Below are 14,466 nucleotides of genomic sequence, written 5' to 3'. Positions count from 1 at the left end.
GCACGTGCTGCTTGTGATCTGACCCTCGCACTGCTTTCCTATGCCCACTTGTGTGCCCCAGTGTACACTGCTGTCCGCAGCCTGGCGCTGCGCGTGCTGCTTGTGATCTGACCCTCACACTGCTTTCCTATGCCCACTTGTGTGCCCCAGTGTACACTGCTGTCCGCAGCCTGGCGCTGCACGTGCTGCTTGTGATCTGACCCTCACACTGCTTTCCTATGCCCACTTGTGTGCCCCAGGGTACACTGCTGTCCGCAGCCTGGTGCCGCACGTGCTGCTTGTGATCTGACCCTCACACTGCTTTCCTATGCCCACTTGTGTGCCCCAGGGTACACTGCTGTCCGCAGCCTGGCGCCGCGCGTGCTGCTTGTGATCTGACCCTCACACTGCTTTCCTATGCCCACTTGTGTGCCCTAGTGTACGCTGCTGTCCGCAGCCTGGCGCTGCGCGTGCTGCTTGTGATCTGACCCTCACACTGCTTTCCTATGCCCACTTGTGTGCCCCAGTGTACGCTGCTGTCCGCAGCCTGGCGCTGCGCGTGCTGCTTGTGATCTGACCCTCACACTGCTTTCCTATGCCCACTTGTGTGCCCCAGGGTACACTGCTGTCCGCAGCCTGGCGCTGCGCGTGCTGCTTGTGATCTGACCCTCACACTGCTTTCATATGCCCACTTGTGTGCCCCAGGGTACACTGCTGTCCGCAGCCTGGCGCTGCGCGTGCTGCTTGTGATCTGACCCTCACACTGCTTTCCTATGCCCACTTGTGTGCCCCAGGGTACGCTGCTGTCCGCTGCCTGGCGCTGCGCGTGCTGCTTGTGATCTGACCCTCACACTGCTTTCCTATGCCCACTTGTGTGCCCCAGTGTACGCTGCTGTCCGCTGCCTGGCGCTGCGCGTGCTGCTTGTGATCTGACCCTCACACTGCTTTCCTATGCCCACTTGTGTGACCAGGGTACACTGCTGTCCGCAGCCTGGCGCTGCGCGTGCTGCTTGTGATCTGACCCTCACACTGCTTTCCTATGCCCACTTGTGTGCCCCAGTATACACTGCTGTCCGCAGCCTGGGGCTGCGCGTGCTGCTTGTGATCTGACCCTCACACTGCTTTCCTACAACCACTTGTGTGCCCCAGTGTACGCTGCTGTCCGCAGCCTGGCGCTGCACGTGCTGCTCGTGATCTGACCCTCACACTGCTTTCCTATGCCCACTTGTGTGCCCCAGTGTACACTGCTGTCCGCAGCCTGGCGCTGCTCGTGCTGCTCGTGATCAGACCCTCACACTGCTTTCCTATGCCCACTTGTGTGCCCCAGTGTACACTGCTGTCCGCAGCCTGGCGCTGCGCGTGCTGCTCGTGATCTGACCCTCACACTGCTTTCCTATGCCCACTTGTGTGCCCCAGTGTACGCTGCTGTCCGCAGCCTGGCGCTGCGCGTGCTGCTTGTGATCTGACCCTCACACTGCTTTCCTATGCCCACTTGTGTGCCCCAGTGTACACTGCTGTCCGCAGCCTGGCGCTGAGCGTGCTGCTCGTGATCTGACCCTCACACTGCTTTCCTATGCCCACTTGTGTGCCCCAGGGTACACTGCTGTCCGCAGCCTGGCGCTGCACGTGCTGCTTGTGATCTGACCCTCACACTGCTTTCCTATGCCCACTTGTGTGCCCCAGTGTACACTGCTGTCCGCAGCCTGGCGCTGCGCGTGCTGCTTGTGATCTGACCCTCACACTGCTTTCCTATGCCCACTTGTGTGCCCCAGGATACACTGCTGTCCGCAGCCTGGCGCTGCGCGTGCTGCTTGTGATCTGACCCTCACACTGCTTTCCTATGCCCACTTGTGTGCCCCAGTGTACACTGCTGTCCGCAGCCTGGCGCTGCGCGTGCTGCTTGCGATCTGACCCTCACACTGCTTTCCTATGCCCACTTGTGTGCCCCAGGGTACACTGCTGTCCGCAGCCTGGCGCTGCGCGTGCTGCTTGTGATCTGACCCTCACACTGCTTTCCTATGCCCACTTGTGTGACCAGGGTACACTGCTGTCCGCAGCCTGGCGCTGCGCGTGCTGCTTGTGATCTGACCCTCACACTGCTTTCCTATGCCCACTTGTGTGCCCCAGTGTACACTGCTGTCCGCAGCCTGGCGCTGCGAGTGCTGCTTGTGATCTGACCCTCACACTGCTTTCCTATGCCCACTTGTGTGCCCCAGTGTACACTGCTGTCCGCAGCCTGGCGCTGCGCGTGCTGCTTGTGATCTGACCCTCACACTGCTTTCCTATGCCCACTTGTGTGCCCCAGTGTACGCTGCTGTCCGCAGCCTGGCGCTGCGCGTGCTGCTTGTGATCTGACCCTCACACTGCTTTCCTATGCCCACTTGTGTGCCCCAGTGTACGCTGCTGTCCGCAGCCTGGCGCTGCGCGTGCTGCTTGTGATCTGACCCTCACACTGCTTTCCTATGCCCACTAGTGTGCCCCAGGGTACACTGCTGTCCGCAGCCTGGTGCTGCGCGTGCTGCTTGTGATCTGACCCTCACACTGCTTTCCTATGCCCACTTGTGTGCCCTAGTGTACACTGCTGTCCGCAGCCTGGCGCTGCGCGTGCTGCTTGTGATCTGACCCTCACACTGCTTTCCTATGCCCACTTGTGTGCCCCAGTGTACGCTGCTGTCCGCAGCCTGGCGCTGCGCGTGCTGCTTGTGATCTGACCCTCACACTGCTTTCCTATGCCCACTTGTGTGCCCCAGGGTACACTGCTGTCCGCAGCCTGGCGCTGCGCGTGCTGCTTGTGATCTGACCCTCACACTGCTTTCCTACAACCACTTGTGTGCCCCAGTTTACGCTGCTGTCCGCAGCCTGGCGCTGCACGTGCTGCTTGTGATCTGACCCTCACACTGCTTTCCTACGCCCACTTGTGTGCCCCAGGGTACACTGCTGTCCGCAGCCTGGCGCTGCGCGTGCTGCTTGTGATCTGACCCTCACACTGCTTTCCTATGCCCACTTGTGTGACCAGGGTACACTGCTGTCCGCAGCCTGGCGCTGCGCGTGCTGCTTGTGATCTGACCCTCACACTGCTTTCCTATGCCCACTTGTGTGCCCCAGGGTACACTGCTGTCCGCAGCCTGGCGCTGCGCGTGCTGCTTGTGATCTGACCCTCACACTGCTTTCCTATGCCCACTTGTGTGCCCCAGTGTACACTGCTGTCCGCAGCCTGGCGCTGCGCGTGCTGCTTGTGATCTGACCCTCACACTGCTTTCCTATGCCCACTTGTGTGACCAGGGTACACTGCTGTCCGCAGCCTGGCGCTGCGCGTGCTGCTTGTGATCTGACCCTCACACTGCTTTCCTATGCCCACTTGTGTGCCCCAGGGTACACTGCTGTCCGCAGCCTGGCGCTGCGCGTGCTGCTTGTGATCTGACCCTCACACTGCTTTCCTATGCCCACTTGTGTGCCCCAGTGTACACTGCTGTCCGCAGCCTGGCGCTGCGCGTGCTGCTTGTGATCTGACCCTCACACTGCTTTCCTATGCCCACTTGTGTGCCCCAGGGTACACTGCTGTCCGCAGCCTGGCGCTGCGCGTGCTGCTTGTGATCTGACCCTCACACTGCTTTCCTATGCCCACTTGTGTGCCCCAGGGTACGCTGCTGTCCGCAGCCTGGCGCTGCGCGTGCTGCTTGTGATCTGACCCTCACACTGCTTTCCTATGCCCACTTGTGTGCCCCAGTGTACGCTGCTGTCCGCAGCCTGGCGCTGCGCGTGCTGCTTGTGGTCTGACCCTCACACTGCTTTTCTATGCCCACTTGTGTGCCCCAGTGTACGCTGCTGTCCGCAGCCTGGCGCTGCGAGTGCTGCTTGTGATCTGACCCTCACACTGCTTTCCTATGCCCACTTGTGTGCCCCAGTGTACACTGCTGTCCGCAGCCTGGCGCTGCGTGTGCTGCTTGTGATCTGACCCTCACACTGCTTTCCTATGCCCACTTGTGTGCCCCAGGGTACACTGCTGTCCGCAGCCTGGCACCGCGCGTGCTGCTTGTGATCTCACCCTCACACTGCTTTCCTATGCCCACTTGTGTGCCCCAGGGTACACTGCTGTCCGCAGCCTGGCGCTGCGCGTGCTGCTTGTGATCTGACCCTCACACTGCTTTCCTATGCCCACTTGTGTGCCCCAGGTTACGCTGCTGTCCGCAGCCTGGCGCTGCGCGTGCTGCTTGTGATCTGACCCTCACACTGCTTTCCTATGCCCACTTGTGTGCCCCAGTGTACGCTGCTGTCCGCAGCCTGGCGCTGCGCGTGCTGCTTGTGATCTGACCCTCACACTGCTTTCCTATGCCCACTTGTGTGCCCCAGTGTACACTGCTGTCCGCAGCCTGGCGCTGCGCGTGCTGCTTGTGATCTGACCCTCACACTGCTTTCCTATGCCCACTTGTGTGACCAGGGTACACTGCTGTCCGCAGCCTGGCGCTGCGCGTGCTGCTTGTGATCTGACCCTCACACTGCTTTCCTATGCCCACTTGTGTGCCCCAGGGTACACTGCTGTTCGCAGCCTGGCGCTGCGTGTGCTGCTTGTGATCTGACCCTCACACTGCTTTCCTATGCCCACTTGTGTGCCCCAGGGTACACTTCTGTCCGCAGCCTGGCGCTGCGCGTGCTGCTTGTGATCTGACCCTCACACTGCTTTCCTATGCCCACTTGTGTGCCCCAGTGTACACTGCTGTCCGCAGCCTGGCGCTGCGCGTGCTGCTTGTGATCTGACCCTCATGCTGCTTTCCTATGCCCACTTGTGTGCCCCAGTGTACACTGCTGTCCGCAGCCTGGCGCTGCGCGTGCTGCTTGTGATCTGACCCTCACACTGCTCTCCTATGCCCACTTGTGTGCCCCAGGGTACACTGCTGTCCGCAGCCTGGCGCTGCACGTGCTGCTTGTGATCTGACCCTCACACTGCTTTCCTATGCCCACTTGTGTGCCCCAGGGTACACTGCTGTCCGCAGCCTGGCGCTGCGCGTGCTGCTTGTGATCTGACCCTCACACTGCTTTCCTATGCCCACTTGTGTGCCCCAGTGTACACTGCTGTCCGCAGCCTGGCGCTGCGCGTGCTGCTTGTGATCTGACCCTCACACTGCTTTCCTATGCCCACTTGTGTGCCCCAGTGTACGCTGCTGTCCGCAGCCTGGCGCTGCGCGTGCTGCTTGTGATCTGACCCTCACACTGCTTTCCTATGCCCACTTGTGTGCCCCAGTGTACACTGCTGTCCGCAGCCTGGCGCTGCGCGTGCTGCTTGTGATCTGACCCTCACACTGCTTTCCTATGCCCACTTGTGTGCCCCAGGGTACACTGCTGTCCGCAGCCTGGCGCTGCGCGTGCTGCTTGTGATCTGACCCTCACACTGCTTTCCTATGCCCACTTGTGTGCCCCAGGGTACACTGCTGTCCGCAGCCTGGTGCTGCTCGTGCTGCTTGTGATCTGACCCTCACACTGCTTTCCTATGCCCACTTGTGTGCCCTAGGGTACACTGCTGTCCGCAGCCTGGCGCTGCGTGTGCTGCTTGTGATCTGACCCTCACACTGCTTTCCTATGCCCACTTGTGTGCCCCAGGGTACGCTGCTGTCCGCAGCCTGGCGCTGCACGTGCTGCTTGTGATCTGACCCTCACGCTGCTTTCCTATGCCCACTTGTGTGCCCCAGTGTACGCTGCTGTCCGCAGCCTGGCGCTGCGCGTGCTGCTTGTGATTTGACCCTCACACTGCTTTCCTATGCCCACTTGTGTGCCCCAGTGTACGCTGCTGTCCGCAGCCTGGCGCTGCACGTGCTGCTTGTGATCTGACCCTCACACTGCTTTCCTATGCCCACTTGTGTGCCCCAGGGTACACTGCTGTCCGCAGCCTGGCGCTGCGCGTGCTGCTTGTGATCTGACCCTCACACTGCTTTCCTATGCCCACTTGTGTGCCCCAGGGTACACTGCTGTCCGCAGCCTGGCGCTGCACGTGCTGCTTGTGATCTGACCCTCACACTGCTTTCCTATGCCCACTTGTGTGACCAGGGTACACTGCTGTCCGCAGCGTATCGCTGCGCGTGCTGCTTGTGATCTGACCCTCACACTGCTTTCCTATGCCCACTTGTGTGCCCCAGGGTACACTGCTGTCCGCAGCCTGGCGCTGCGCGTGCTGCTTGTGATCTGACCCTCACACTGCTTTCCTATGCCCACTTGTGTGCCCCAGTGTACACTGCTGTCCGCAGCCTGGCGCTGCGCGTGCTGCTTGTGATCTGACCCTCACACTGCTTTCCTATGCCCACTTGTGTGCCCTAGTGTACACTGCTGTCCGCAGCCTGGCGCTGCGCGTGCTGCTTGTGATCTGACCCTCACACTGCTTTCCTATGCCCACTTGTGTGCCCCAGTGTACACTGCTGTCCGCAGCCTGGCGCTGCGCGTGCTGCTTGTGATCTGACCCGCACACTGCTTTCCTATGCCCACTTGTGTGCCCCAGGGTACACTGCTGTCCGCAGCCTGGCGCTGCGCGTGCTGCTTGTGATCTGACCCTCACACTGCTTTCCTATGCCCACTTGTGTGCCCCAGTGTACACTGCTGTCCGCAGCCTGGCGCTGCGCGTGCTGCTTGTGATCTGACCCTCACACTGCTTTCCTATGCCCACTTGTGTGCCCCAGGGTACACTGCTGTCCGCAGCCTGGCGCTGCGCGTGGTGCTTGTGATCTGACCCTCACACTGCTTTCCTATGCCCTCTTGTGTGCCCCAGGGTACACTGCTGTCCGCAGCCTGGCGCTGCGCGTGGTGCTTGTGATCTGACCCTCACACTGCTTTCCTATGCCCACTTGTGTGCCCCAGTGTACACTGCTGTCCGCAGCCTGGCGCTGCGCGTGCTGCTTGTGATCTGACCCTCACACTGCTTTCCTATGCCCACTTGTGTGCCCCAGGGTACACTGCTGTCCGCAGCCTGGTGCTGCGCGTGCTGCTTGTGATCCGACCCTCACACTGCTTTCCTATGCCCACTTGTGTGCCCCAGGGTACACTGCTGTTCGCAGCCTGGCGCTGCGCGTGCTGCTTGTGATCTGACCCTCACACTGCTTTCCTATGCCCACTTGTGTGCCCCAGTGTACACTGCTGTCCGCAGCCTGGCGCTGCGCGTGCTGCTTGTGATCTGACCCTCACACTGCTTTCCTATGCCCACTTGTGTGCCCCAGGGTACACTGCTGTCCGCAGCGTATCGCTGCGCGTGCTGCTTGTGATCTGACCCTCACACTGCTTTCCTATGCCCACTTGTGTGCCCCAGTGTACACTGCTGTCCGCAGCCTGGCGCTGCGCGTGCTGCTTGTGATCTGACCCTCACACTGCTTTCCTATGCCCACTTGTGTGCCCCAGGGTACACTGCTGTCCGCAGCCTGGCGCCGCGCGTGCTGCTTGTGATCTCACCCTCACACTGCTTTCCTATGCCCACTTGTGTGCCCTAGTGTACACTGCTGTCCGCAGCCTGGCGCTGCGCGTGCTGCTTGTGATCTGACCCTCACACTGCTTTCCTATGCCCACTTGTGTGCCCCAGGGTACACTGCTGTCCGCAGCGTATCGCTGCGCGTGCTGCTTGTGATCTGACCCTCACACTGCTTTCCTATGCCCACTTGTGTGCCCCAGGGTACACTGCTGTCCGCAGCCTGGCGCTGCGCGTGCTGCTTGTGATCTGACCCTCACACTGCTTTCCTATGCCCACTTGTGTGCCCCAGGGTACACTGCTGTCCGCAGCCTGGCGCTGCACGTGCTGCTTGTGATCTGACCCTCACACTGCTTTCCAACCACAACCACATTAGAAACCAACCCTGCTAGCAGTGGCGGGCAGTAAAATGTGAAAGTGGTGAGGCGTGAAAGTTTGGTATAATTTTTATGTAGTGAGTGACGCGGGCAAGCTTAATGGACAAATATGGGTCCCAGGCTGGAACCTCCTCCAGAGAAAAACATTGAAAAAAGATCTGCACACATTCAACCACCCCTCTTTCCTCTTCAGCGCCCTCTTTTCACTCGTCCCCAAATGCACTTCTTGCATCCCCCTCACTTCACCACTTCCAAACACACTCACATTGAAGCAATTTATTTACTTTTGCTTTTGCCCTGTAAATATTTTGCCATCTGTGCACTCCCTTCACACACATTTTCACAGAATTGCAAAATAGAAGACCGTTGTTCCGTGTGCTCTGCAGAGAGGCCAACCCACTGACAGACACTTTGCTCGGCTTCAGCGCTCAATCAAAGCCCCTGATAAACACCTGCACAGCTGAAAGTTTGCACAGAAACAAATATAAAGAAAGAAACACACCTTGATTAAATGGCTGACCCTGGAGGGGCCTAAGATTACGTAAAACTTCAAATAAGAGAGGAACTAAATCGCTGACATGCATCGCCCTAAAGTTTTTAACACTCATTGTTAGTAAATTCATCCATGTGTTTGGCCTTAATGTTGTGAAGAGCATGACGACAGGTCCTACAGTAAATAACTCTCTTTTCTGTAAGCACAGCTCTCTCGCTTTGTATTTGGCCCTGATATTTGGACCCTGGCCTGTCCATCTTTCGGATCAATCTTGTGGTGAACAAATGCCGCAGCTCCACTTCTAACAGGGCCAGCGACGTGCAGCCAGGGCCGGGGTGTCACAGTGGGGGAGGTTAGCGTAAGCAGGGGTCTCAGCACAATATGTATAACATAAGATTAGCATTCTAACACTTATCACTACCGAGAACAAGGCAGTAAAGCGCGTGTGCATGCATTTAGTCCCTTGTGTGACGAATGGGAAAGGGCGGGGTCTCTGACTGTGAATGACTGATGGCTGCTCTCACACTGGGCTGGAGACACCAGCCCCCCAAACCATGACACCAGCCCCCCAAACCATGACACCAGCCCCCCAAACCATGACACCAGCCCCCCAAACCATGACGCTGAAAGTGTTACTGGCCTATCGTAGATGCTGCCATAGACGACAACGTCGATGATTCCTTATAAAGGGCTTTAGAACAGTAAGCCCCCCGTCGTGCGTCACAGTTCAAAAACTTGCTTTACTGCCTGGCTTCAGCCTCCTGCTTCAGAGGGAGGCGGGGCAGGCAGCCTGGGACAGACAGCCCAGAGTTAAATACATCGATTTGTTTAGTGATACAATCTTATCTCTAGATAAATCGATCTACTTAATATTTGTACAGGAATGTGAAGGAAATATTTTCAGGGGGCGCAGCCCCAGGACCCTATGGAGAATCCGCCCCTGCCTGCCAGATCTGCCACCTAGCTGCGCCTCCTCCCGCCCACGCACTACAAACACAGTGACTGACTACCCTGTGCGCCCTTCAAGAAAGTGCTTTGGGTCCTTAACAGGCGCGGTGCGTCCATTGGGGCGTAGGGGCGTAGCCCCACTAAGCCCCATGGACCTACCGCGTCGTCAGTAAAAGGCAAATACAAATATTTTAAAAAATTGCGCTATCTGCCGGCCGGGAAACCGGGAGACACCCGACTTTCCCGGAGTGCGCAAGGGGGGGGGGGGCGCGGGGGGGGAGGATGGGCCTGCAGCTGCGCAAGTGTATTTTTGGGCACAAGCATGCCCGCGCATGCGCAGATCGTTTTCCTGTGAATTCCCCCTTAGAGAGAGGACCAGGGGGCGTGCCGCAGCCCCCGGGGTTACACAGGGCGACTGGGCGAGGAGTCATGGTGCCCCCCATCCAATCTTGGCATACAGCCCCAGGATTGGCTGGTCAGTCAACTCCTGTCACTTCAACCACTCTGCTGCCAATGGCGTAGGGCACACGTGCTGTGTTTCATGTGGAAATGTGTTTGTGGCAAATATACTGAAAAGGTGGTTCAAAAAAGGCATTGAGTTATTGCCACGGCGAGGTGGGGTGAGAGGGGAACACAAGTCCGGGAGCTCCGGCCGCGCTCCTGAGCACTGTCTCTATCAGACACATTGCGCTGATCCTGACTGTTAGTGTCTCAGCGCCAGGAGGCCCTCTACATAGAAACAAGCACAGCACCAGCAGTGTCTCAGCTCAGACCTCCTGCGGCGTTGAGCACAACAGCGCATACCTCGCCTGACTTCACACAGGACGGGGAACCCACTGCGAAAAAAAAGTGTGTTGAAGTCAACCTGGAGTCGGGTGATTATCAGTTTTCGCAAATTTTGAAAGGAAGCTGTGATTGTACTACAAGCTTCCATGGTCTGTGGGTAGCCTGTGCGCTTGTATACACTATACAAATACATCTAAGCAGAGGCTGAAAGGCTAGGTGGAAGTGAGCAGCTTCTGTGAGGCGAATCCACAAGTTATGCCAGGAGGAGGCCCCATATAACAATTGTGGCCTTATATTACTGTGTAGAAAACCCGCCCGCACTTCCCAGAGCACGAGATAAGAAGCCCCAGGCAGATGACAAAAAGATTTCACTTAGAACAGAGGAAGACAGTCTGTAAAAGTATGAAAACCGAAATAAACATACATTTTCCTGTGCAGAAAACGTTTTTCACTAAACTCTTAAACACACTGAATGAAGTAACAATGCAGTCATTTGACAGGTGTAATGATAACATAAGATCCCCTCTACTAATTCTAATTCCAATATTGTCGTTTATTAAGCAATTTAATACCCACAACATATCGGTATGCCCTCATGCATGAATGAATGATGGATGCAGGATGGATGGATGGGTGGGTGGATGCATGAATGAATGATGGATGCAGGATGGATGCAGGATGGATGGGTGGATGGATTGATGGATGGGTGGGTGGATGAATGAATGATGGATGCAGAATGGATGGGTGGATGGATGGATGGGTGCATGAATGAATGATGGATGCAGGATGGATGGGTGGATGGATGGATGGATGGGTGGATGGATGGATGGGTGGATGCATGAATGAATGATGGATGCAGGATGGATGGATGGGTGGATGCATGAATGAATGATGGATGCAGGATGGATGCAGAATTGGTGGATGGATGGGTGGATGGATGGATGGGTGGATGCATGAATGAATGATGGATGCAGGATGGATGCAGGATGGATGGGTGGGTGGATGGATGGGTGGATACATGAATGAATGATGGATGCAGGATGGATGCAGGATGGATGCAGGATGGATGGATGGGTGGATGCATGAATGAATGATGGATGCAGGATGGATGGGTGGGTGGATGCATGAATGAATGATGGATGCAGGATGGATGGGTGGGTGGATGGATGGGTGGATGCCTGAATGAATGATGGATGCAGGATGGATGGATGGATGGGTGGATGAATTAATGGATGCAGGATGGATGATGGATGGGTGGATGGATGGATGGGTGGATGCATGAATGAATGATGTATGGATGCAGGATGGGTGGGTGGGTGGATGGATGGATGGATGGGTGGATGCATGAATGATGTATGGATGGATGCAAGGTGGTTCGGGCTCGCTCGCTGCGCTCGCTCGCTGCAGTGCAATATGCAAATTAGTTTACGCCTCACCACTTTCAAATGTCACCAGCCGCCCCTGGTCCTTAGCAAGAGCTATGAAAGCGCTATAGAAGTGTTACCGTACAATAAACGTGAACCCCTTGGAGGCAACGCTCACAGGTCTGGCCTCCACTCCTGCCCACCCCAGTGGCTTTGGTGACAGGGCGTTGGCTTCAGTGTGGGGGAGGGAGTGGTGGGGGTTAAGACATGTGTCAGCAGGAACCAGGAATACTAATGGGCTGCTGTCTGCAAGGATTGCTGACTTTCAGAGAGAGGTAATGGCCTTTGTGGAGCAGCTGATGGGCTCGGAGTGGACTGTGCACTTAGCCATGATGCACTTCCAGTCTCACTGCAGACTGGAGAGGGGCATACACGGGGGTCTTCCACGTTGCAGCGGGAGGTTTTAGAGCATTTGGGGGTTTGTGCAGAAACATTTCAGGGGACACAAGACATTGTTTTGAGCCTCACTGTGCATGACTGCGCCTTCCAGTGTGGCTCACCCACACACCTGCAAGGGGCTCTCTAATTCTCAATGTAGTACCCCAACTTCAGAATACAGGATGGGGTGTAGATGGAGGCATAACCTCGACTCTGAAGAGTTTTGGGGATTTGAACCTTGCACTGGAGAAGCGTTGGAAGTTGACGTCACACACCCTTCTCTAGTGTGAGAGAGCGACAAGATGGCGCCCAGTGACCAGGCTCTTTCTCTTTTGCAGTCCAAGGCCCTGCGCGAGCGATGGCTGATGGAAGGCACCCCTTCATCAGCCTCCGAAGAAGACGAAGCGATGAAGAAGCAGATTCAGGAGGATGAAATGAAGGCCAAGGAACTGGAAGACTCCATTCAGAGGTACCGGGGTGCAGGGGCGCAGACTAGGGTGTCCCAGGAGGAATGCTACGGGATCATGTGACACTTGATGGCGGGGGTGGACACAGAGGGGACACTGTAGTGCCTGGAGGCGGTGGGTAGAGACGAAGGCCCATCTGGGTGATGATCAAGAGGTCATTGGAGGGCAATGCCAAGGCGTGCTGGGTACAATTAGGCTTTGGGTGTTACTATACCCATGTAATAAATATGAACCTACAAAAATATACGTAGGGATGTGTGACTTTACTGTTCCTACTTCCATATCTGCTCTCCTTGCCGATATGGGGGTTGTCAACATCTTCCTTCTGTAGTTTATGGTGTGCGAGAGAGTGACTCCCCGCTCCCTTGGCATTAGGGGAGAGATTGAGGCACCCTTAATGGTGTCAGTATGACTACTGTGACGTGTGCAAGGAGTATTGAGGGCGGTGAGGATAGGAGGGAGGAGCAAGGGGTCCCTAGAAAGGTGATTGGTGGAAAGGGACCCTCCGGTGGAAGAGGACAGAACTGCAAGAAACCCCTGAAGGTGCGATGAACAAACACTACGCCTGCAGAGTTTTTCCCACTCTGCATAGAGCAGAGTTTTTTTCTCACTTGCGCTCACAAACGTTAAGTTGGTGGGTGCGAGCTAGGAAAATCTTTCTCCAGACCAGCTCCCGGCGAGATTTGTCATCGCAGACGCCCGTAGATGGTCGCTACAGCTTGCGTTGAGAAACCTTCCGTTCACGTTGAGGAAGCTGCGGCTCGAGTATAATATCTACTCAAGCGACAAAAGGAGGCAGCGCCCTCTTGCGCTGCACATGGTGCAGTTTGCACAGATTTTACAGCATGGGACAAACACGCAGCACTAAACATCAGCACGAACAGTGTGACGTAACACACTCCGCCACGTGCAGAACTCTGTGTTTCCTACATAGCAGAACTCCAACCCCACCCAGGCCTAACAAACACCCCCAGAGGTTTGAGGAGGACGGGACATTATCTCCCACACTCCCCTTCTTACAGATACATTGGGGACTCTCACTTGCCCTCATTCTTCGGGGAAAAATAAGTCCCTGCTCGTAAAACCAGATGAAAACCCGTCCCCAAGCCTGGAGCCCTGCAGCAGCCTCATAGAGGGCCGCTAAGGAGACCTGTGCTGGACGCAACAGCATGGGCCGCGCTGACAGGGCTCTAAGGCAAGCATGCAAAGGGACCCCCAACCTTGGTCCACTGTTAGTAAAACAACCACAGCTGGGTGCTGAGGGCCCCATGCAGGCCCCGGGCGCCGCGGCCACTGCACCTGCTGCACCACCTGTTCACAACACCGACACCCCCACAGCGGGAAGCCTCGACACCGTGTGCTGCAAGAGCCCGTATCTACAGGCTGCCAGAGCTTGTCTAGCTAATAATTGTAAGATGTGGCCCTGCTGACTTCAGGGGCCCCCGGTGCCTGGGGTGATGCCTGCAGCCCATGTCTTAAGTCAGGCACCGTCGGTGTGGACCACCGCGCCGGCACCTCAGTGCTGTGTGAACTGAGCCTCACCCACTGGACGGAGGAGGTACAGGTGATGTATGATCAGAGCCCCCCTCGATGGAGGAAGCACCAGTGCTGTGTGATCCCCAATGCAGGGGGCCCCGGTGATCCCCAATGCAAGGGGCACCAGTGATCCCCAGGGCAGGGGGCCCCGGTGATCCCCAATGCAAGGGGCACCAGTGATCCCCAATGCAGGGGGCACCGGTGATGTGATCCCCAATGCAGGGGGCACCGGTGATCCCCAATGCAGGGGGCACCGGTGATCCCCAATGCAGGGGGCACCGGTGATCCCCAATGCAGGGGGCCCTGGTGATCCCCAATACAGGGGGCACCGGTGATCTCCAATACAGGGGGCACTGGTGATCTCCAATGCAGGGGGCACCGGTGATCCCCAATGCAGGGGGCACCGGTGAACCCCAATGCAGGGGGCCCCGGTGAACCCCAATGCAGGGGGCCCCGGTGAACCCCAATGCAGGGGGCCCGGTGATCCCCAATGCAGGGGGCACCGGTGATCCCCAATGCAGGGGGCACCGGTGATCCCCAATGCAGGGGGCCCTGGTGATCCCCAATGCAGGGGGCACTGGTGATCTCCAATGCAGGGGGCACCGGTGATCCCCAATGCAGGGGGCACCGGTGATGTGAT

General features: G+C 57.2%; 1 protein-coding gene across 2 annotated transcripts in view; it reads left to right on the top strand.

The window, feature by feature from the left end:
• The window catches only part of PALM (paralemmin), a 260,286-nt gene that overhangs the window by 198,338 nt on the left and 47,482 nt on the right, over positions 1 to 14,466 (top strand). For both annotated transcript variants that reach the window (XM_086946734.1, XM_086946735.1), the window contains exon 4: positions 12,162 to 12,292. In XM_086946734.1, the coding sequence (XP_086802860.1) occupies positions 12,162 to 12,292 (131 nt within the window). The remainder of the gene's footprint in view (positions 1 to 12,161; positions 12,293 to 14,466) is intronic.

The sequence above is a fragment of the Lissotriton vulgaris genome, chromosome 12, assembly GCF_964263255.1.
Source record: "Lissotriton vulgaris chromosome 12, aLisVul1.2, whole genome shotgun sequence".
Classification (NCBI taxonomy): Eukaryota; Metazoa; Chordata; class Amphibia; order Caudata; family Salamandridae; genus Lissotriton; species Lissotriton vulgaris.
The sequence above is the reverse complement of the archived record's forward strand: the minus strand, read 5'-3'. Positions and strand labels throughout refer to the sequence as shown.